The 26,100-nt window shown below is 31.9% G+C and overlaps 1 protein-coding gene across 1 annotated transcript in view; it reads right to left on the bottom strand.

Moving 5' to 3' along the window:
* The window catches only part of LOC143203020 (neuroligin-1), a 294,443-nt gene that overhangs the window by 14,690 nt on the left and 253,653 nt on the right, over window positions 1-26,100 (bottom strand). The window contains exons 9-10 of the mRNA XM_076415110.1: window positions 15,555-15,706; window positions 320-453 (exon numbers count right to left, since the gene is read on the bottom strand). Of these exons, the coding sequence (XP_076271225.1) occupies window positions 320-453; window positions 15,555-15,706 (286 nt within the window). The remainder of the gene's footprint in view (window positions 1-319; window positions 454-15,554; window positions 15,707-26,100) is intronic.

Below are 26,100 nucleotides of genomic sequence, written 5' to 3' on the forward strand. Positions count from 1 at the left end.
CAAAATAACTAAAATGAAAACATTTGAATATAAACGATAAGAATGTGAAATCAAATTCATAGCAGATCTGAAGTAGATCAATCAAGTTTTTAGCAAGTATATACATCGTTCCATTCCTTTTATTCTTGCTAACATTTTCAGAGAGCAATTCTTTTTTATTTTTTCTAAACAACACATTTTTGTAGTGATATAGATGCGATTTGTATGAGAGTTATTTTTAATTAACGCCATTAAATTTTTCGCAGGCCTAATATAAATGGTCAGTTTACGGGTTATTTGTACTAAAATTATTCATATATACTATAAATATAAATCTTACCCAATTCTAAGTAAAACTGATTTATTGTATCATAAGTGTCCCAATATGGTAGGTTTGGAATTCTGTTGCCATCCTGTGACTGTGGTTTATTTGCAGTGGGTAGTGCATTTGGAACAGCCCCACCATTCGGGTCCCTGGAACAAAATATGGTTTTTAATATAAATTTAAATTATGGTGGCACATTGTGGACGTATTTATTTTTTATTACTAAAGATGATTTTGAAAAAATTATGTTGGTTTTTAAAGAAAAAGTACGTTTTTGAGTGAAAAAATCTGCAAGATAAACAACAACAACAACCGTAAAAAAAGAAAACTATAAAAAGCGCGATAATGGCAGTTTTTAAATTAATTTAATAAAATAAAGCTTTTTATCCCCGCTCAGAATTCAATAAATCTTTCGGGTCTTTAAGCGGTCATAAACAGACTTGTGCTGGTGGCATTATACGATGTGCCAAGTGAAATACGCTATTTGCAAAAATTGTAGTCGAGCAAAAATAGAAGGGAAGTCGCGTAAGCCCTTTATGGCTTTATTAATAAAAGTAACTGCGAAATTAATTAATAAGTTGGGGATAAAACATGTAATGGTCTTTTTTTGACGGGACTGTTTTTCATTGCATTTATTATTTATGTAGTATCACGTTACAATGTTATTAATTAGACGTATTTAGATTTTATAGGGAAATTAATTGTTATTTCATATTCATTCATTCGGATGTCAAATAATCTTGGAAAGATACAAGATTAGCACATGTAGATCATAAAATTGTACTACTAAAGTGAGTTTCGCTTTGGCTTTTATATTCTCTGTCTTTTTAGCTTTTAGTTTTACTCAATATTGATATTAATGCGTTTGAACTTTGGAACTGAAAAATCCACTGGAACTTTCCATTCAAAAGACATTACAGCTGCAGATTAATTATAAGTAAAGTATAATTATACATTTAAATATAAAATTATGTATTTTTAATCCAAACATTATTACTTTACGTATTTCTTAAAAATTCGCTAAAGATACAAATGAAAATTGAAACAGCAGAACATCATGTTGCGGATATTGGGAGGGAAATAGGTCAATTTAGATTGATGAAACTGTCGGAAGACGCTTATTTTCGTTCGACGAAACAACAACAAAACCTTGTTCGTATGCCGAGTTAATTAGAGCTATCAAACTCTTATTAAAATCATCAAATCGATTACTGTAAAGTCGGGGAAAATATTTCGATTACTCGTAACGGATAACAACAAAAATATTGGTAAGAATGTAAGTAATCAATTACAACATAATAACTGTAATCGTACTTTTAAATAATAATAAAATATGCTTTTATTTTTGTACATTATATAGTTATTAAAACAGTTATAAAAATAGTATTAATTTTATTCTTCAGAGGTAGTACACATTTCAGCCATCATGTGTACAGACTAGACTTATTACTACATTCTGATTATAATTACTTGCTTAGATTGAAACACTGTGTTTTAAAAGGTTTAAAAAAACTGCGAAAGTATGTATATGATTGAGCAACATTAAGATCTACAATAATCAAAGAATGAAGTACCTTATTATGTTTGAACTCAACACAAAATAATATACTAGTATTACATTATTACTTTTATAATATACTTACTATATACTGAGATATAACAGGTCAAATGCAAATTATCCGGCCTGACACATAGATAGCGTTTTAGTTAGCCCCAACCCTCAAAATATACATTAATAAATTTGACAGCTGCCGGATCATTAGTTTGTGAATTATAGCATTTTGAGTGAACCAACTTTTGTTATTGTAAAAAAAATGCATAAAAAGGAATTTCGCCTGTTGATAACATATGATAAAATTGCTTTTTGAAGGGAAAAAAATACAATTGAAGCAAAAACTTGGCTTGATTCCGAGTTTTCGGACACGGTCCCAGGAAAATCAATCATCAAGGATTGGTATGCTAAGTTTAGACGTGGTGAAATGAGCACCGAAGACGGTGAACGCAGTGGACGCCCAAAAGAGGTTTTTACCGACGAAAACATTTTTAAAAATCCACAAAATGATTTTGAATGACCGTAAATTGAAACTGAATGAAATAGGAGACACTCTAAAGATATCAACTGAAAGTGTACATCATATCATTCACGAATATTTGGGTTTGAGAAAGCTCCGTGCAAAGTGGGTGTCAGGCGAGCTGACTTTTAATCAAAAACAACGACGAGTTGATGATTCGGAGCAGTGTTTGAAGATGATCAAGCGTAATAAACCCGAGTTTTAGTGTCGATATGTGAGAATGGATGAAACATTGCTCCATTATTTCACTCTGAAGTTCAATCGACAGTCATCCCAGTGGACTGCACACGGTGAACACGCTCCAAAGCGTGGGAAAAAGCAACAGTCGGCTGGCAATGTTATGGCGTCTGTATTTTGGGATACGCATGGAATATTGTTGATTGACTACCTTGAAAAATAAAGGACCATCAACAGAGACAGTTACATAGCATTATTGGACCGCTTGAAGGACGAAATCGCCGAAAAAAGAAAGTACTGCTTCACCAAGACAATGAATCGTGTCACAAGGCAGTGAAAACGATGGCTAAAATCCATGAATTGGGCTTCGAATTACTTCCTCATCTTTCCTTCCGACTATTACCTGTTCTCTGATATCAAAATAATTCTCGCTGGGAAGAAATTTTCGTCGAATGAAGAGGTGATCGCCGAAATTGAGGCCTATTTTGAAGCAATGGACAAATCGTACTACAAAAATGGTATCGAAAAGTTGGAGGGTCGCTTATAATCAGTCTATCACCCTTGAAGGGAATTATGTTGAATAATAAAAACTAATTTTGCCAAAAAAATGTGTTTTACTATGGTAGGCCGGGACTTTTCAATTGTCCTGTTATAACTCGATTTTTCCAATAATATTAGAGATCATCATCTACGAACCGTAAATAATTACGAAAGATAAAGACTGCAAGAAAAAAACTAGAAGCAACTCCTAGAGATCGATTTCCAATTTCCGTCCAGCACTGGCGAAACCTTTTATCCGAAAATAATGTTCTCTTAAAAGTAAGTAATTGTCCAGGAAGACGAGTCAGCTATTAAAAATAAATAGAAATATATTGCCAATTGAGAGTGTGTTTATTTTTAGTTCTTCATTAATAGCATATTGGCATTGTAACTTTTACGCTTCAACGTTCTAAAATAGACGAAACTAATTTCCCATTAGTACGTAATGTTATAACTCAACAGTAGACTGTTTAATATTAATACACAATCAGAAACAAATAGAGCGAATTTCCATTTAATTTAAATATCGATATCCGAATTGATTCGGATCCGACCTTATACCGACGGTTTATTACCTTTAATTGGGCTTTATTGTCGGCTAGATTTTCGACGAGAGGGCCCTCGGCGAGAGTATAGAAAATCGTTTTTCCGACAGCTTATGCTATTTAAATTCTCTTCGGTTCGCCTCGATTTCCGCCACTTTTCGGTTCGACATTTTTTTTCCCCCAGAATCTACCCGCGGAATCGGTTGGGTATCGGAGAAAGCGAAGCGGCGAAATCAGCGAGTGAATCGAAGTGAAACAGGAATCGGTGCTCGGAATATTACGCCAGGAAGCGAAATCTACGGTCTTGGAAATGCGGCATATTAGAATAAGAATATTTAATAGCGGGACTTCTTCGTGTTGTAGCGATTTTCTACATCGTTAAAGGGTAGTTTAACTTGAGACAAAAAAGAAAACACACAACATTTGAGTGAGTTCATATTCGATTTGAATTGTTATACAGGATGCTCCTTGACAGACGCGGCCCAACGCGCGGCTTAGTAAATCTTCGGAGGGTATTTCATTAAAAAATAAATCTGCTAATATCGCGAAGTTTCTGTTAAATAAATACTTTTCTACAAATAATTTACATATAATTTTCTCAATATTTTTATCTGTCTGTTTGTTAACGAAAAAACTAAAAAATTACTGAACGGATTTTCATGTTCTTCTCACCAATAGAAAGAATTATTCATAAGGAAAGCTTGGGTGTTTAATTTGTTAAGATTTTCTGTAAATGGGGTGAATTATGGTGGGAAAAATTTGTTGAAAATACCAGAAAAGGCCAAACAGCCTGACAGCTTTCATCGAAGACGCAGCCTAATCTCCTTTTGAGATATAACAAAACAATGTATGGTGGGATAAGTCTATACAAAATAGTGCGCAATAACATATCTATTTATTAAAGATAAAGATAGCTTAGTATGCCCATTCCTACTTCTAATAAATGATCACCTATAATGAGAAATTGGAAATCTATTTAAACGGGTACAGTATTAATCCCTATCTACTTAAATACGTTAGTTTCCTTAAAGAATTCATGCACATCATAATAATCCTCCACGCCATATAATTTAAATGAATATCCTAGGAGTTGTCGAAGATATTTCTCTTATCTCGCGACAGTTAGCGGACAAAAATATGAAGAATTTGCTTTAGCCATTGCATTTGACAGACTTCAGCTTACAAATGTCAGACTGTAGCAATGTTCAAGTCTTGGAGCTAACAGAAACACCGCCAAGACAAACGCTCATTAAGCGTTATTTTAATTAAAGATAAATTGAAGCTAAAACCTTTCAATCGTAAAGCTCATACCTATTTAAAAACATTTATTTCTAAAACTAGTTTCTTAAAACTTCTATAAGATGCAGATTAACTTCCAATCATCTTGCCTTTTCAAATATCCGCACTTTAAACTGCGGACGGTCAGGAAATAAATCACTTCAGTTTTGCCGGATTCGGAGAAATAGCCTCCCGAAAAGTTTACAATTAACTAGACTACCAGCGTCGTAATGCCGAACATTTAAAAGTCGTAAAGTTTGCATTTAAAAGAACCTAAATCGACTGGAGGCAGACGCATTTGTCATTTTGATGTTTATTTCTCCTTCACCGTTGGTAATTGATTGAATTTCCATGGGGTACATTGACACTTAAATGGAGAAAATACACTATTTAAAAGTCAATAAAATTTTTATCTTTACTTTTCACGGCTATATATATTTTTATATCCAGTCGTTAAACAATAGAGACAAAGGAAAATCGAAAGATCGCAAACGCATTAAAAATTTACTTTTAATGAGAATACACGGCATACAGCAAGTTACGGTGACGGTTATGTCTTAGGAAAATTAATTATTAGCATTTCGTTAGATCTAGAAAAGTCTAAAGAAGTTAAATCTGGCGAATGAGCTGGATGTTGAAACAACTGATATTTTAATTCACTGCTTTTAACTTTTAGTGATAGAAATTTCAGAAGCATATTTGGTACAGTTTTGCCCAGTGTAATATTTTAAAGACAAAGACACCTGTATCAAAAACGTGTTGCATTTTAGTTTTGAAGAAAGAAGAGAATTAATTATAATATGAAAATTAATATTCGTGTATATGCGAGCGTTAATACGGCCAGCAAAGTGTAAAATATGTAGTCATAATACACTAGCCCATTATCCTTCTTTCTCCTAGTTACGGAGATACGGGCAAATAATTATTATACAACTTCACGCGATAATTTTCCCTTTAGAATCTTGATACCCAATTTAGTTTTAATTAAGCCTTCCTGGAATTACGTCGTCGCATGTTCCCAACTCACAATATCGTGAATTTGGAGATGTGACTGCGAGAGCGAGGGAGAGACGTTGAATGGGACACTACGCCAGATTTCTGCTTCTGTTGTTATGGCGTTTTGGCAGCAAGTGGGGAGTAGCCGATATAAATGATTAGCGTTGAGAACAAAATTGTATTAAATTACGTTATATTCGTATGGCGTTTAATTATCCACATATTTTGAGCTTCCTGTTTTTCAGCTGACGTCTATGTCTCGTTTAATTAAAAGACCAATCTCTGCGAGAATGCCAGGATATTCTACATGGAACTGCTTAAATTAATGTACCGAAGTCCGTTTATACATTTTAAAATTTCAATATCTATATTTAATTTTATGAAAAAGTCTATTACATTTGTTGATTGGTTGTTGAACAATAAAAATATTTTGGTGTTCTCATGAATTTTCACTCGTTGAATATAAAATTCAGCATAAATACAATAAATACCAATTAATTCTAGTTTTAGATATTTTAAAATTTTATATGAATCATATATTTTTTTATTAATCTCCTAGAACGTCAACAGTCTGCCCGTGGGCAATAGGTATTATTATTATAGTTTCAGTTATAGTTTCACTTCAGTAAGTGATCTACTGTACAACTTATAATCCAAATCTTATTGTAACTTATTTTAAAGAGTCTCCTATTCTATTCTAAAAACTATTCTAGCTTTTTCTAGAGATTATTAAATCTCACTCTATGTGTCTATTAATCAGCTCGTATGGCAGTTTGCGCTTGAGCCTACGCATTTCACCGTCATCGCGCACATCTAACTGTTTGGCGAGTGCATTGGGATCCACTAATAGTCTTTCAGAGTACTTGGCACTAACATTCCGAATCACACTCGTTATGGGTTCTATGGGGATATTGCGCTGAATCAGTTTGTTGGGCACGTAATATGGGGCATCGACGATCACTCCCAACACTTTATTCTGGAACCTCTGGAAGATATCTATGTTAGATTTGCTAGTAGTACAATACAATACATAGTTCAATACCATGGGTCCAAATGGGCCTAATTATTGACTTATATAGCAAATCCTTGTTATTTAATGATAATTTAGATTTACGCCCTATCAGCTGTTTGCGTTTTATAACTATATAATTTTCCATGGCAAACGTCGATCAAAATGCATTCCTAGATATTCAATTTTACTGAGACATGTTCTTCTACAAACGGTGAATGAATGTCACATGGGTAGATTTTGTCTCATTTGCTTTGATACGTCATGTTTTCAATCAAAATTCAATCCTCGGTCAGCACATGTTGCAACAGTAGTGTTCCTTGAGGTGGGTAGGTCAGCTGTATCTAATAGTTATAACAATAGGCCAAGAACACCCCCCTGCTGAGAACCCAAATATATTGGGTATAGGTTAGTGTATTCGTCACCATGCTTGACAATAAAATGTCTGTCTGTGAGGTACGATTTCAGCATTTGAAAGTGCGTATGGGGCGAGAGCTTTTTTAATTTAACATGCAGTTGAGTGTTCCACACCTTGTCGAAGGCCTGAGAAATATCGAGAAATGCAAGGGAGCAATATTTTTTATCGTTTAAGTTTAAGCTCTTTTAAGATTCTTCCAGTTATTAGGTCAAAACCAGGAGCTATTTTAAAATTTATTTCTTTATGTATTGTTTGTTTTACTTCCTTAACAATAGATTTCTCATGTGGCAGATTCATTTGAAATGGAGTTTTAAGAAAGTCAACTATTTGCTTTTGTTGCGGATATTTCAGACGGGTACGGATTAAATATTGATATGAATCTTATAAATGATATTTTATATTTTCTATAATTTAAATTTTGAGTTTAGAGAAATTCGTTTTCTTGTTAATTTATTAAATGCAAATAACATTCACAAATATTTTTTTTGCTATGTGTGAATAAGTAAGGAAAACTGAGATATATTGTTAATAATAGTCTTAACTATTATACAAAATCCTAATAAATTAACTGTATGTATGTATGGGGAAGTTAGTTCAAATTCCACAAAAATAAATAAATAAATATTCATAATAAAAAGCTGCCTAAAATTTCAACATAATACCAGACGAATGGACTTAGTAAAGTGTCGGCAAATAATTACTATCAAAGACAAGATATTCCCTTTCGCAATATTCATACTCAATTTGGTTTTAATTAAGCCCTCCTGGAATGTTTACCTCGTCAATGTCCCCATCTCAGAACGCCGAGTAATCCGAATGTCATGAATTGTGGTATATGAGTATAGCTGAAGAGAATTTTGAATCAGATTTCGCTCTCTTGCTGATGTTACGGCATTTTGCTTATAATTGGGATACAACCAATATAAACGAACACGTATATCCATGCAACGTTCATCAAGTAATTCCTTGATATATTATAGTTCTTACTTATGAACGTATGTTTTTTAAAAAGTGTTTATAATTTTTTTTACAGATAATACAGTATACTGCTGTTTCTTCCAGTTAACTTGGATCTGTTCACCCCTGAATAGCTGGAATTAAAATAGCCAAAACAACTTTTTTTTAACCTGAAACACACTATTTTCTGAAGATATAATATATTTCTACGGAATAGTAAAATATATTAGAATATTACAGAACAATTTTCGAAATTAATCCTAATTATCTAGTATATATCAGTATTTTAATAACAAATATCCAGAATGAAATGAACTAGCATGAATCAATAGTCGAAACGTTAATTCTTCTAATATACGCAAAGCCGATTTGCCCCCTTTAAGTTCTTTATCGCTTAATTATGTTAAAATGCCCACAAATAATGACTATTCTGAGCGGAATTTTCTTTCCCGGCATTAAATACTGAGTTCGGTTTTAATTAAGCTTTTCCAGAATGTTTATATCTACCGTACCCTTATTCTAAACGTTGAATAATCCCGCGTCGCCTTCTAGGGGATGCAACGTCGAGCTTAAATGGTACGTAAAGACTATTTGACAGTAATTAGAGCCTAGGTGATATTACGAATATTGCTCAAAGAATTATATTTATTTTATCGCTGGATTTTGTATATTGTTTTTTTATGATAATGAATCATTGTGGTTTATATATTATATTGGGCATACAGAAGCTCTTTTTCTAACGTTCGCATATTTAACGTTTAAATAATATTTTGTCAATTTTGAGAGTTTGCCTCCTCTTTGGACAACCATAGATGGGATAAGGTAACTCAATTCGGCTTGGCTCGGTCAATGTGGTCAATTAAGTAACGTTGTAGATTTTCTAGCCTCTACCAAATTATATAGTTTTGAGTTTAGGACCTTTAGTAGTTTTTGGCGATAGACGGTTTCGGCAATATAAAACATTTTACACCAGAAAATATTTTCTGTTTTAGACCTATTACAGTTTTCAAAAGTAATTTTAAGTTTCAGTTTCAGGAAGTTCATTTTGATCGATTACCAGAACGGGCTGCGTTCTGCATATAGTTCCCGGTCCTGGGAAAAACCGCATATCCACCGGTCGACGAAACTTATCCAGGATATAAAGTCGGTTTGTCTATGTCGGCAGTAATTGACGTTATTGATTCAGCTGTAAAACGGATTTGTGGAATCGGTTATGGCGTATTAAATGGCTTAACCTCGACGATTGACAGAGTTAAAAATCGAACATCATTTTTGAGGGATGTTTATGTAGTCGCTAGTTGATATACTTGTATGTGTGCCGTTTTGGCTGTTGAAAATAGGAAAACTTTAGACCATTAAGGGAGTTTTACAGGGAGCGGAATAAATGTTAGTCGGACGGAGCAAGATCCGGGCTATGCGGTGGTCACATCATATCTCTCTCAATATTTGATCAGTTGCTAAAAATATGTGCAGAGTGTAGAGAACTCCTTCCTATTTCGATAAAATAAGTATTACTAGACCATTTCTTTGGAGAAACTGAAATTACTTCTTATTATATTATAGTTTCCTGTTTACCAACTAGGGCTTATCTGAATTCATGAAGGACCATACTGCCAATTCGAATACAGCAATAGCAAGCTTGTCAAAAATGATTTTAAGAAAGTTTCCTGTACTTTTTAATAAATATTTTACGGAAACAAGAACGCGAACACACGTATTTGTCGTATTTGGCCGTAAACAAACGTGTTTTTCACTTGTTCATGCAACATAGATAAAACGCCATTGAGATCGCGATCTAGAAACAATATTTTAATAAAAATCTGAATAGGAATTTGGAATTTTTGTAAAAATATTGGCGTATATTTCAATTTTGCTCCGAGGTGTTACCGGAAAATGTGAAATTTACTTGCTTGTTTGTTCGGCGTTACATATACACGGATATTTCTGTTCCGAAAATATTCCAGCAAGGCGTCCAAGAAATCATGTATTGTATATTCCCATTTCGCGAAGCCAGATATCGGATAACACAGTTTCCATACTACTTACTTCTCTACACCGAGTTTGTATTAAGGTTGTTTTAAAATAATACTATGTTTGTATGTGGGTTAAGCTACAAATATTGAAGAAATCTTATTAGCCAACACAAATTAATAATGATGAACTGTGACTTCTGGAAGACATAGATGCGTTTGAGGTTGAAGAGAAATAAAAATCTGTAATTTGGAATATTGAACATCATTACCTTTGATTTATAAGTGGTATAAGTTGATAGTACCTAATATATTGACAAAAGCAGAACTGGTTAAAAATATTTGATTTATTAATCTAAATTTTCAATGATTTCATTACATAGTTTAATTTATTCTTTTTATATCATTTTTATATTAGTTGTGTTGACTTTTTTAACTTTTAATAGAGCAGTTAGTCCTAAAAGTCTATCAAATCTGTTTTAAAAATAAAAAACTGGGATATATAAAGTACCATTTCATGATTTGGACTATTTCGAAGTTACTTTTTAAGATGATTGACAAGACTTTTATATGATTTACTTAGTTTAGTATGGATTTTATTCTTTTATCATATCCCTATTATATCTTTTCAGATGACTAAAAGTATTGAATTTTTTGAGACCCTTCATTTTACTAGCCTCTAATCTTTTGATTTTTTTTATATTATTTAATTATTATAAAATTTGACAAAAAAGTAGTGAAAACTGATTCCTAAAAGTCAGCCAAAAATTGTACCTATAATTTTTCCTCTTTACAATTTATACCGATAATAGTATTGGCTATATTTCTGAGCTGAAACCCTTAGACAGACCAAAGAACATGGACGAAGTGCTTACATTGTCCTTCTATTCGTTCTACATTGATAATAACTACAACCAACCCCTCAAACTTGTAACCAACTTTCCACCCTAAGGCAATCCCTTTTACTTGCTAAGCTCTTAACAACATTCTCACGTTGAAATATTGTTGTGTTAGTGTGTTACGTTATATGTGGGATTTATTTAAATTATAAACGCCTTTCATAGTTTGATATAACAAAGAACGACATATCATCAAAGTAAAGAATATAAATCCGACGTAGTAAGCTAAATTTATTTTAATTTTTGCCAGTGACTAAGTAAGTAATTAAAAGGAATGGATTTGGGCAAAGATACGGAGGAGTATTTGTACCAAAAGGGTTTTCCGCTTGAGGGATTATATTATATTAAGTCAAACGGATGATATATTATGTGGGATTTCCGTGAAACTGATTGTAGTATAGCAAAACGGGGCAATTATAATAATCTGTACAAATAAAAATATAATTTTTTTTATAAATTAGATACATTTATTTGTTTTTAGACATTTTGATAATTTCAGCATTTAATATAAGGAAGAGTGTCAGGTCTAATCATAACGAATAAAAAAACAGAGAAAATATTATTTTCTCACAGGAACACTTATATTAAATTGTTCAAGAAGTGACTCATCCTATTGCCATATTCATGAATATTGAATTCCATCATTTTGTTATGCCTTTTAAGCAGTATTTTTGCAAGTAACTTTTATATTACAGACACTTGGCTGGCAAGGATACTGAATTGTAAAATTTGGCGACTTTACAACTTTAGGTAAATGACAATATATTGAACAACCTGGTATATAAACATCTGAACAAAGGCAGCCGGTTAGATGTATAACAGGCAAATTAGAAGTTTTCATAAGGCACAACCTAATTATACGCAAAACTGACTAAACTAATTAGAAGCGAAGGTTCATTTGTGTGAGGAGCTGGTAGTTTGCTAACTTTCTTTCAGTTAGGTTTGCTTAAGATTAAGACAAAAACGGAACGAAAATTAATCTGAACGCTCACAAAACCAGTTAGAGAAATGGAACGCTGAAACGAAGAAAAACGATCAGATAATTAAATAGGTCGAAATAATTTTAGTTTTAGTTAAATGTGTCGTAATAATAGTTTAATTAATATTATATCATATTTATTTTAATACTCGCTAAATTCCGTTAATATATACTAATTTTTAATATAAAGAATTGGCGAAAAAGTAATTTCGGTTATTCTTTTGTTTTTCAGAGCGAATTAAGCCTACCGACTGGCGAGCGACCAACTTAGAAATCATCCCAGAAGACTTCCGCTTGTACCCAGCCTGAATACTGGCGTGACTGGTATCATTTTCATTGTCAGATTTTACTTTTGAGCCCAGGACAATCACAAGCATACATTTACGACTATGCCCCAGCAGGATTCGAACTCGCGATTATCGCAACAGTCCACCTACCGTCCTGTCGCTTTTACCACTAGGCGAATTTATTCCATCTCATCAAAACGTCATCTTGCCACTTTTGTGGTAAAACCAAATGTTTGTGGTAAACCCCTATTAAACTTTTCGCGCGCTCTAAAATAGTTCTGGATAGATTTCGCAGGTAAAAAACAAAATATGTCGTTATACAAAGAAGTGTAATTAACATAAACCAAAAATAGTAAGTGTAAACTTGAAAAATAGGTTAAACTATTTGTGTATTTTAAAGGTTACCTTGAATTTATAGTAAAAGCTCCGGTTACGAACTAGGAAAGTTTCCTGGCGAAGTAATTAGTGTTCATCAACTTAAAGCGTTTAGATTTAAAGGAACTTTGACTTTGACGGATAAAAGTTAAAATCGCGTGGAACTGCTACTTGCCGAGGTTTAGGTAAGGCGGGAGCATCGTTCTCGTAAACCCGCACAGGAAATTAGAGTAATTATTATTCGATTTGCACTTTCGGAGTAATTGCACGTTGGTTTTGCACTAAATGATTAGATGTAAATATTCGTATCTCGGATAACTTTTCCTAACTAGGCCGGCTGATAAAATGAAAATTACTGATTTTTCATTAAAAATAGATCGATGTCAGTGTATATATGAAATATAGGTTCGGAGTTTTTATCTAGTAACATTTATTCAATGAAGGTACATATAGCCCGTTAATAAAACATTGAACTCACGTCATCTAAATTTATGACGTCAAAATATTGCAGTGTCACCGCATCTCAAAGTTGGAGTTTTAGCTCATTTTGAATGTGATATATAACAAAATTCTAATATAAATTTAAGAACGAAACAAAAATAATGTTATAAAATATAATTTATTTGAACGTTATGGTATATATAATGCATATTTTATAGTATTCAAAACAAGTAAAGCGCTAAAACAACGTTTGCCGGTTTTTAACCTGTAATTATTGTTGCCAATATTGTTAAGAATTTTGCAGACGTTTGACAATCAGGCGGGGTTTTCACAATATATAAAAATGATGACTGTATTTAAGTATCAAGTAAAATAAAGAAAATAAAATCAAGTCACGCGCTAACAGTATAAAAAAACAAATTAAATTTTATTAGGATTACCTTGTACCAAAACTAATACTATTAGGTAACAAGTAAGAAAGTTCTATAGTAATTAGAGAGTGCCGTACTTAAAGCTTTTAGATTTAAGAGTCGAACTTTGCCTGATATCTAAAAGTTAACGTCACAAAGATTTGCTTTTATCCATGTTAAGCGAGGAACATCGCTCTGGTAATCTGGCCAGGGAAATTGATATAATTATCATCCTATTTACACTTTCTGTGCTTCTGTTTGCTACAAGATGTTCATGCGCAATCCATCCACCAATTTATCGCAAAAAATTGGCTTCGTCGCTGAAAATTATTTCAGTGCAAGTTCTTTCTTAACAAAACAAACATTTTTTTCAAAAGCTTGTACTAAATGTATTTGATTTTACCTGATCCCATCTCTTTTACTGACAATACGTTTGATAAATTAAACACGATATATAACTATCATAAAAATATCTTCGAAATCTTCATCGAAGTCACTTTGCAAGCTTCCAGTGTTTTATCAGTAAAACAACATAACTTTAATAGGATATTCAATGTTAGGTTATGGCTGGAGAGCCTCCGGGAACCACAGCGACATAAATAACGGGAATAACCCCCCAAAAGCAAATTTAATCAACATAAAGAAATTTGGTTGACTATAAATTTGTTGCTACTACGTAGAGACTGCTCTGTTATTAATTTCACCGACCTAGTTTATCGCATATATCTACATATCTTGCGGGAGTGTTTTATTATATGTATAAGTAGATATTTGATTATCTTGAGTGTTTCGCTTGTCTTGACACAAGATATTTCATATCTTATAATTTCGTACGTGTATATATATAGTAGGTATTACGTATTACCATTTAAAATACGGTGTAAAATATTTATGACTTTCTCTTTTGTATATAATATTATTGAGTTCAAACATATATATTTTTAACAAACATGCCCCTATCGAAAATTATAAATTATGATCAAAAAATTCAGTCTATTTTATGATTGTAAACGATTCTTGGGCAATCATTCTTTTATAAGAGTGAACAAGAAAAAACGATCTATAGTTTTTGCTGTTCGTAACATTTATACGAACGTGCGAATGAAGTATAGGGAAATTCAATATCGGAATGTTTCATATTAAAATAATTTACCAGATCCTATACTCGAAAATAAAGTGTAAAATCTGCTTATCAGAACTTAGTTTTGTTCCCTATTTCAAATATTATTACTTCTTTCTTTCTGTCTCTGTTTAGTTCTTGTATCGTTTTTTTTGCTCTGAATTACTTGTGATATTTTCCTTTTTAACCATTTTTGCACTATTCCTTCCTCATTAAAAATATTTCAAGTTATGTTATTTGCACCAGATTTATATTCACCGCGTTTATTTTCCCATCCAGAGCTAAGCAAAAATAAATTAATAATAAATTTTATATATTTTAACTTATTTAATTTACCCATAAAATTTTAATTATTCCATATGAAACTAAACACATTAATTCCTGAGAGCTTTTATTCAGAAATATAATGAAAATATATGTTATATAAATGCGGGTTAATTTAATTACAGGACTCTAATAAATATATTTAATTTCTCTGTACTTTCAAGAGCATCATAAATATAATTTAAAGCTTTGAAGCTGAACAATTTAATAATAATTATCTGGGTGGAAGTGGTACTTACTTAATGCCTAAATTAATTAAACATAATTTATATTAGCGATAACATTTAATTTTAAGAATGTTTATAACTATTAGATATTTTAAATGAAATAAAAATATTTTGACCTTAACATAAAAATTATACTATCTAAAGCTGTCTCTAATGTCTAATATTAAATATATAAGCTCCTGATTTCTAAAGAAATTATTTAGAATTTAAATAAACATAAACTTACCCCTTTGTAATGAAATTGCTAATGTATTGTATCATTGTTTTTGACACTGCTATGTCGCTGTGACTATAGTTGTGTGGAAAGAACGATCCTCCATTTATTAGAGGTAGACCAAGAATATAAGGCAAGTCATCTCCTCGAACCGTCCCTCCTCTCTGTAACAAATTAAAAAAAAAATACTTTCAATGAAATCATTAATTGTTTATTATTACAGTAAGCAAATAATTTACGATTTTTTTCTAATATGAAAACTGTCGCAAAATACATTTAATTTCACTCAGATATTCTAATTGTTAAAAACATGTGATACTCTCAAACATAACAACAAACAGATTTGAGTACCTCGTGATATTTTATGCATTCTTTTGACCTCTGATTTTCAAATAATTATTATATTTTACAAAGTGATTTCAAACTTTGCGAACAAAAGGAATTTATAACTGGTTTAATCAAAAAAGAACTATAAAATCATAAGAATATTTCTGGCAAATAAAAATGAAATTGAGCGACTAAACCGAGAAATAGTTGATAATATTTATCCAGTTAAATTATCAACATTTAAGAAATATCTTTACGTTCATATTAAATATGATGATGAAATATTCTTGCTTTTTTCTCAAATAAGCGATAAAAGTGGTCCTAAATCCAATTTAAAAGGCGTTATTTTCCTTAATGAGAAAAAATAACGTCGGGAGATTAAGCCGGATCAGATCCTTTGGGATTGTATATAAAATGTTTAGGCTTTAATAAATAACTACGCTATAATGATGTTTTTCATTTTTGGAGCAATTTGTTTTTAACGTACAAACCAGTGTTGGAACAATCGACTGAAATCGACTATCGACTGTTCAGTAATTGTCTACTTTTTACTATCGACTGTTTCAGTCATTTTTAACTTTTTATTATTTTTAACATTCTGGCCTTCCGTCCTAGCCGCGACCTTGAAAGTAATGCGCCGAATTTATGCTTATATTTATATGTAATACATGTGGTTTTATGCTTTTTTTGTAGTTTGCTTGTGAATAACTATATATTGTAAATTAATATAGCAGCATTTTCGAAAGCTAGTTTTCGAGGGCAAAAAAATAAAATTGTAAATCAATAAACTTACAGGATTGTTGCCCAAGCCTTTTGTTTGCCAAAAGTTTTTTCCTAAAATATTGAAAACTAAAATTAGGTTCCAAAGGTTTCAGAAATTGCATCGATTGCAAAAGATTTGAAGACGTTTTTGCAGTAACACAGACAAGTACAGACAAGAATTCGTACCTCCTCATCTGACATCACGAATGAAAAAAACAGTCGAACCGTGCATTTGACTGAAAATAGTAATTACTATTTTTAACTATCGACTGTTTCGACTGTTTTGCGACTATCGACTGTTTCGACTGTTTTCAGTCGATAGTTCCCAACACTAGTACAAACTGATAGTTGAGGTAAATTAGAAAACAACATAATAGGTTGTGGAAATTTTTGTTTATGTCGATTTTTTAATATTTTTTAAAAAGATCTTCAATAATATATGTGGCATTCTGATTGATGATCTCGTTCCCCTTTAAAAACTCTTCGGTCCACAGATAAAACTGTAATTACGTCATTGTAGAACCACTGCAGGTAAATTATTATTTATCGTGCATAAGTATTTCATGGAATATTTTAATTGAATAATAACACTTTCATTCTTTTGAAACCAGGTTTATACTATTATGAAATTTTGAAGAGGAAAAATGGTAGTAGATGTATGACACTAAAGATATATGACATCTAGCGTTGTCATGATGGAACATATCGCCGTTCTTATTGATCAATTCTCGTCTTTTTAATAAATTGTCTGCTTCAAAGGATTTGGTTATCAGCAATAGAGAATCGAATATATAGTTTGGCCAGATGTGAGCAGCTCATGATGATAAATCTTTTCCAACCTTACTAAACACGTGTCAATTTGGCGTCAATAAGGTCAAACAGGTTTTGTCAAAAAAAAAGAAAGGTTTTTTAACCAAAATTACTTTTTGCTCAACCTCAGAGTTATATAAAACATATGCTTGTTATGTTTTTACATATTTGTAGCATTTAAAGTTAAAACCGACATAAAACAAATAAAATGACATATGCTTTGACCTTTTTGAATTCTAAAATATCTCCTTAATTTAAAAACAATTTTTTTTAATTTCAGTTTTTTTCTGTCCTCAGTACGGTGGGCTTTATCAATTCCTTGGTGTAATTTCGGCAATGCTATTTCCGAAATTACTAAAATATAAATTCTCAACCCTTTTTAAGCGTTTTATCGTCGCTGTCCAAATTAAACAGAAGAAACAGAATCGCTAATTTCTACTAAGTGAGTCGTACACGGCAGTATTACACGAATAATTTTTTTTCACAAAAAGTTCTCATTTGCTAGGATGTTCAATAATTTCTATGAAATCATGAGAATTTTAGAAATAAAATTAAAAAAAAGGATTGTGTTCATTGTAAAAGATCATAATTATTGCATCATCAGATGCAATAAATAATCTGTTCTCTAGCCTTAACTGTACGTATACTACATGCTTACAGCTGATGCTATATATTAACGTTGCTGATTGCGCAAGTTCGTTATTATTTCTCTACAAAATCTTTCAAATTAGAAAACAGTTAACAGAATATAACAGTTAAAAAATGAATTAACAGGCTTCATTCATATAAGTATATATTTTTATACAATTTTATGCGAAATAAACTTGATATCATCCAAAAACCACATTTATATGCCTTAAAATAAAAACAAATATACAAGCCCTAATTCGTTTCGAGTATAAACACACATATAAAATTTAGAAATGCTCCGCGAAATTTATTCGAAAAAGTTAAATTGGTTATGGAATTTCATATATAGAAATAAAACCGTATGGAAATGTCACCCGGAGGAGCCGCAGTTCAGAAATGAGAAATATATATTCGAAAAAAGAGAACGTTGTCTGTAAAATGGTATTTAGATCCCTTAGAGTTTAACTAAAGGTCGGGTAAACCATATAAAAACAGCATCGGAATACGTGTAATATTCTTTTTTGTATTAACACTCGAATCAGAAAATATTATATATTTTGATGTTTTACAAAACGGATTTACTCCTATACATTTCTCAATGAGATATATACCCTTTTGATCGATGCTCTTTATACGCTTTTCTGGTAAAATCAGAATATTTTTAGTGTAGAATTGCTGAGATTTTAAGGTAAAAAATTAAATAAAGTCATTTTCATAAACTATTGAGAGAGTTTTGCTGAGGCCGAAACATATTGAAATCGGAGGAAACAAGGCTTGGGCTATATGGTTGACGCAAGAATTTTTCGCAATATTTATCTAAATACCTAATTTTATTTTGTATTTCATTCTTATATCCACTGAGAGTTTAATTAAATAAATTATCTCATTCGAATAATCTTCGTCAGTTATTGTATGTTATCAAAGCTTCGTAAAATATTAAAAGCGTATTAACATGAGCCAAATCTTACGTATTCTTACATTCTTTGTTCCGTTATTAAATATTTACCGATTTTTTGCTCCCGAAAATGTTTCATTACCATCTATGTATACGGCTGACGTCAAGCCGGCCTATTTACTCTTCCAACAAGGTCCCTTATTTCCTTTTTTTGTTTGCCCGGTCTCGTGTTTGTATGAAAGAGGACGCAGAAAAGAGCGTCCCCTCGTCGAAAACAAGAATCTTCAGTTGCCGGAGTTTCCGGTTTCCTTTTGAATACATTTCCCTCCGCCGAATTGCGGTTTTCCAATGTGACGTCACATCCAGATCTAGTTTTTCTTTTATCCGGTTATATTCGAAATTTCATAACCAATTTAACATTCATGAATGGATCGTGGGAGAGGTTTTGTTTATCTGCGATTGTTAATATGTTTTTTTGGAAAAAAGCTCAAATTATGCGACATTAGATTCATCTGACCGTCCTATGGTTAGTTAACATTAGGATGGAGTAAAATTAATTTTGGTTGTTCGTATTTCATGGCTTTAAAGTTGCATATTTCTGTAAATATGAAATATGAGAGTGGAAAATTAACTTTGTTTTGTCGTGTTAGTTAGACCATTTGTAACACAAGAACGGCAGGTTCGATTGTAATGATCTCTATTTGTTATTGGAAAAATTAACGGATCAAAATTCTATTCTCCATCTTCCGCAATTGTTAATTGAGTGATATTCTAAACCCACTACACATCTACAAAAATCTACAATGAAAAATAGTGGGACAATAACATATTCAATCTTGAAATACACATAATTCTTTTAAATGGTTCCTTAACCGAGTTAATTCCATGTTTCAGTTTCAGATTACAGACATCCGTACCGCAATATTCACAACACAAAATATATGAGAAACTCTACGAACAGTTTGTTTTGATAGTCAATCAGATCATTTGTTGGTTAAATGTATTATCGTAAATAATATTTAATTTTAACAGTGTAGGCTATGCATTCGTAATATTGCTATTGTTTTGTTTTGCCTTTGAAGATTTTTAAATCCATCTTAAGAAAACAAAATAAATAAAAAGAATGTGTGAAGCAGTGGGAGTGTAATTTTTTAAGTTCTTATTGTGTGAGTAATTATTAACAATGCTGTGATCTACAAGTTAATAATTCATTTTATTACGTTAACGAAATTCTAATTTTTTTAGCAAGTTCGCCCGGTCAGTTAGGTACAAATATGTACCCGAAAAATATTATTTTAAGTTTTACCTAAACCAAGACTCAATCGAACTTAAAATATTCTATAGGAAAAATACCGCTGCTCTTCCCTATATAGTATGTTTCTTTTTTTAACACACCTTTAATATAAAAGTATATATCATTTTTCTCTTTTCCAGTGCGGATTCCGAGCACGAATATTTCAGACTGCGAAATATAATGGCCTTTTCTGTTTCAAGGTATCGCCGCCGCCGCTTCTTTCGGATGGCGGTGCTGAACCCCCCCCCCCCCCAAACGAACATGAAAAATGCATGATCCTTATGGCGGATGAAAATATTTTTTAAGATCTTATTCATATCGCAAGACTCCCGGAGAAGAAAAAAACGGAAAATTAGATTAGGAAAGGCCTTTTTTAGTGACGTTCCAGTTCGGATTGTTTCAATTAACGCTTATTTTTCACCGTTGGGTTATGGAAATAATTTCGCTAAAGTAAGCCCGAAAAAAAAATTATAGCATTATAAAATTGTAAAAATTAAATATAGAAGTTTCAGGTTCAAAAATATTGAATTATGTGATTTATTTAGTAACTGTAACCTCTTTTTACATTTATGTTTTACATGTCGAGCTTCATTCAACGTACAATCACGTAAGGAGTTGTTTACTAAGATGTTCATCACCATAGATGTTGTATTCGATGTTCTTGTCCTGAATTTTCCACGCCTCAGAATATTATATTATATTTATAGGCGCTGTTACCTCTCAACCGAGTTGGTATGGCTTCATTGAATAATTATTACTAGAGATATTGCAAGTTCAAAATCATCTATTGGGAAATATTTTTTGAATAATCATAACTACAATATATATGGATTATTTTATTCAATCTGGTCACAGCATCAATAAACCTACAAACCCACCTCGATCAAATACAATTATAGTTGAAGACATGGCATATTAAAGTCAATAAAACAAAATCCACCCATGTAACGTTTACCCTAAGTGGAAGAACATGTCCACCAGTGAATATCAATCATCGTCAACTCCCCCAAGCAGAGCAAGTTAAATATCTTGGCATGCACTTAGATCGACGCCTAACCTGGAAGAAGTACATACTCTCTAAACGGAAACAACTTCAACTGAAATTATATCAAATGTATTGACTCATCGAGCGCAAATCCAAGTTATCATTAGATAACAAGGTGTTGTTTTATGAGTCTATACTCAAGCCTATTTGGTCATATGGAATCCAACTATGGGGTACCGCTAGCAAATCTAATATATCCATCATTCAACGGTTCCAAAATAAGGTGTTGCGTGCCATTGTTGATGCTCCGTACTATATTTCAAATAAAGTGATACAACACGATATTCCTTTAGAACCTATAACGAGTGTAATTCAACGTGTTTGTGTGAAGTGCTTCGAAAAAGTATCAGTGCATCTCAACGTACTCGCTAAGCAGCTAAATATGCGACGTGATAGTGAACGGCGTAGACTAAAACGTTTAACACCACCTGATCTGATTACTGGACATATGTAGAGTTTAGAATAAGCGTTAGAATAAGATTAATTAAATAAGATAATATTTTATACAGAAGATCGCTTAATGAAGTGATTTTCTGCGTGCCGTGTAAATATAATATAGACATAAGAAATACTTATTGCCTATAGGACAGATTGTGGAATCACAAAGAGTAAAAAAAATCAATATTTTTCAGCTGTTCATCATAGTAAGACGTATATTTTAAATATTTCGCTATTAATCATCGAAAACATCAGAATATTATAGTATACGAAAGGCTATATTTAGATTTTGCCTCCATAATATCTGTGGCGAAACATATTTCACGTTTCCACGCACACAATTTTACATACGTACAAAAGCACAAAAAAGCACATATCATTTTTCTCGTTTCCAATAAGAATTTGTAACACGAATATTTTAAGTTACGACTTGTAAAAGGCTTTTTTTGTTTCGATTTCCTTCATAGTTTCCACCATCCATATATTTCCATCCAAGTGTGTTAGGAAACGGACGGGTATTTAAACAAAAACTTGAATATTATTTTATATTAACCGAAATAACTTAACATTTGTTGAATCGAGGTGACACTGTGACGTTTGTTCCAGGAATCCACGAAATATTGCAAAGTATGTTTTATATTATTTTAAACTAGTCAAAGTTGTAGTATTTGAGTTCTATTTGGTAGTACGTATTATCAAGAATGGTTTAGTTCAAGCTCTTATGTTATTTGTCTTTTTTATACAAAGGTTTGAAAACAAATCATTTAATGGTTCTTATATTTCGAAACCAAATTTACACGCTCCTGACTATTCGTAGTTCCCTAAAATACGCTCTCATATTCCGAATCGGGAATAATAGCTATGGAACAACATTTTACAAAATATACGAACAAGTGATTACCATTGTTTAAACTATTATGTGATTTATAGTAGATATGGAGTTTTGGTGCAACTAGACTCATAGAATGCATTTACGGGAAATATACCTATTACCGATAGGGTTATATAAAGGGTGTTCCAAGAATTATATAGTCGCTAATTCTAATTCTGAAATATATCAAACATTTTAAAATTCTTATTGAACTTCTAACTACGTATATTATGAATATAAAAGATGTTCACGGAAAAATCAATGGGTTAGAAGAATTACATCGGGTCGACAGAAGACTCTGAAGATATTTAAATTAGTTAACGATTAATTTCGAATTTTGTTAATGTTAATTTTGTTAATTTAGCCCAATTAATATATTTTAATACTTTATAACAAAATTAGTACTCTGTTACGATACCCTTCCTGAATCTTAAACATTCAAGTAATGTTCTTAACGTTCAACTAACGTTTCCTAAGGGATTGTAGGCCGTAAAATTTTTTTGACACTAAAAAAATATATCTTAATATAAAGAGCATTAAAATTCTTTTTCAATATTACAAACCACATTAGACAAACAACCGTTCTCTAAACCGTAGAGACGAATTAAATTTTAATAATAAATAAAAAGAGTACATTTTCTTTTAAGTGTGGAAAAACGCACATAAATTATCCACTCGTACCGTCAAAATAAATTGGTTGCAAAAAGCGACGTAATAGCGTAGTCGTTTATTACGGCGTAAACATTTTTATACTCAATCCCAAAGGATCTGATCCGGCTTAATCCCTAAATGCCATACCATCGTTTTTTTTGTTTAAGTAGAGTAACGTTCTCCAAATTGACGTTAATTTAAGGCCACGCGGGCTGGTTAGTTAAAAAATTATTACAAGTCTCTTTATACTTTTTGAGTTATTGTTAGTAAATGTTATGTTTTAGTTTTGTTCGATAATTTTTACTTTTTTAAATTTTGCGTCACATCGGAGAAAAAACTGTGTCGGAAACTTTATGGAGAAAAGGGGATAGAAATTTACACATTGTACAATTTTTATTTATAACTTCCACACCGTGTTAAACGCTCGTAATTATGAAAATAATATTGGCTAAAATTATTTTGTCGGTTCGCGTTTCGCGTTAATTGTAGTTTTTAATCCTTCGATAATATATACATTGATATATTATAATGTTAAAATAAATATAACATATATTTGTTATAATAGTATATTTGTTTAATTATTTTATTTACATTACAATTTTCTTGTATGTCAAAGTCAAACTGAACTAAAACTCAGAGTTGATGCGGCAACATTGCGACGTTTTGACGTCACAACTTTCCGTGATGCATATATAAAAAAACTTTGAATAGAATATATATTGTTTTCGGCAATTTAGTCTCAACCATAGTGCGTTTAATTCCGACAAAGCAATCTAAGCGATGCTCTAACGTAAATTGCGATCCGTTTTTCCGCCGCTGTTCGATGTACGAAACGAAACGCGCAAAAGCTAATTTTTAGTCGCGGCTGGCACACGTATGGGATTTTTGCTAAGGAAATAAATTGAGGGCGGCATGAATGCGCACCTCGAAAATCGTTACGCCCGGAAACAGACGGGCTGAAGGCGCTTTTCCGAAAAAGGGACCTCCCTTGCGATAGAAGTGCCTCGCTGTGATCCGGTCGTAGGGCTTTGGAGTATCACCGAACCGAAAGTGTGTTGGAGAATGACTGTACGATCTGAATGAAACGCAGGAATATGGAGCGGGAATTAAATAAAAAAGAAACGAGATTTTTTAGTGGTAGGCTAATATATATAATGGGATATATAATCGTTTTTTTTTTTCAAATAAACGACTGTACAGTTGCATATCTATACAAATACTTACTTGATTTCATAGAATAATCTAAAGGAACATAGAGTCATTGGTTTCCTCAGCCAATAGTTATTTTACTTTGAACATGGTGATTCCATTTCATTACAAATTAGGTAATAGCTATAACGTCCTTAAATAATTTGTTTATAATATGAAGTTGTCACTGCACACCACTTACACACTGTGGCATATATAATTAACACGCAAAATTGTTTAAATCAACGCTTTGGCTTTGAACTTTCACGTTTCATTTACATAAAAGTAACGTCACTTGATACCAGCGAGTTATTTAACTTAAAATAGCAACCTGTTTGGAAAGAAGAACCCAGACGCTTATAATTTTTAATATTTTCATTATTGTTTAATTTTGAAGAATTAATTGTTGATAGAGGCTGCTAATATCTCTACGTACTGCTTTGGAAACATTCAAAATATTATATATTGAAAATACTAACCACAGTTTCAACACAAAATATGTCCAAATCGAGCGATGGCAAAATGACATTGAAGGTAAATATGATTATACTACATGAAAATATTTTGTTATTTTTTGAAAAGTTGTTCAGGTAGGGTGCAGGGTTCATTTACTTGACACAAATGTACAAGGAATACATCAACAAGGATGCTAATAAAATACATTAACCTAAAATAATAGAAATTACACATTTTAGACCAATAAAATGAGCTTGATTTTATAGATAAGAGATTATCATGGCTGTTTTGTTATATTATTAATAATAGATTACCATAATAAGAGCACAGCATATCATACATTTTAATTTTTTGTTGCTTTTTGGTATGTTTTATCCATTCTGACCTATATCGATTGAACTGTTTTAATTATCCGTTCCTTAATTTTCACAATAAAATTGTAGTAATAATTATATCTTGTCTCATTACATTTTGTGTTGAACGAGTAAGTAAAATATTAACAGAACACAGACTTTCAGCTGTGCTGTTCTGTTTTCGGTATGAGAGAACAAAAAGATAGAATCTTTAATACATCTTATTTGAATTGATACACTAACGAAATATTTTATTTTTTTCTATTTCATGTTCTTTATAAACTCAAAAATTTGCCTTCTCGAAATATAGGATAAATATTGTCCCGACAACAATTTAAATGGTATTACATTTACTTGAAACGTCGAACACAACACATTTTTAAGCGAAAATTTATCCTCTCTATAGGTATCCTATAAACGTAAAACGTTTTCTGTACAGTATTTCCTGTTATGCCTGTTGTTTATCTCTTTACGACGTATACGTCCGAACGAGTGAAAATCGCACTCGCCATTTCCATTTCAAAGGAGCGCTCCTTTCAAAAACACCCACTGCAAGTTTTTCCGTGACGCGGTTTATTTGCTTAACATTCGACGCCGGTTCACGGATCAGGGGTGAGAATTAACTTTCGCGCCCCCCAATTTTGCCTGAAAAGATATGGAACGTCGGCCGGGCATTCGTATTACGGCATTTTAGGATTGCTTTGTTTTAAATTTAACGAACGATTTGGTCTGGTGTGTTGTCGGGATGAAAATGGATAAATCACGAGCTTCACGCAGTTTTACCGAATAAAAAAGTCCGGACAGAATTTAATTATAAACCATTTAAATGCAATGACCG

The sequence above is a fragment of the Rhynchophorus ferrugineus genome, unplaced genomic scaffold, assembly GCF_030347505.1.
Source record: "Rhynchophorus ferrugineus isolate W39M unplaced genomic scaffold, kcgeb_rfMv2 rfM9, whole genome shotgun sequence".
Taxonomy (NCBI): Eukaryota; Metazoa; Arthropoda; class Insecta; order Coleoptera; family Curculionidae; genus Rhynchophorus; species Rhynchophorus ferrugineus.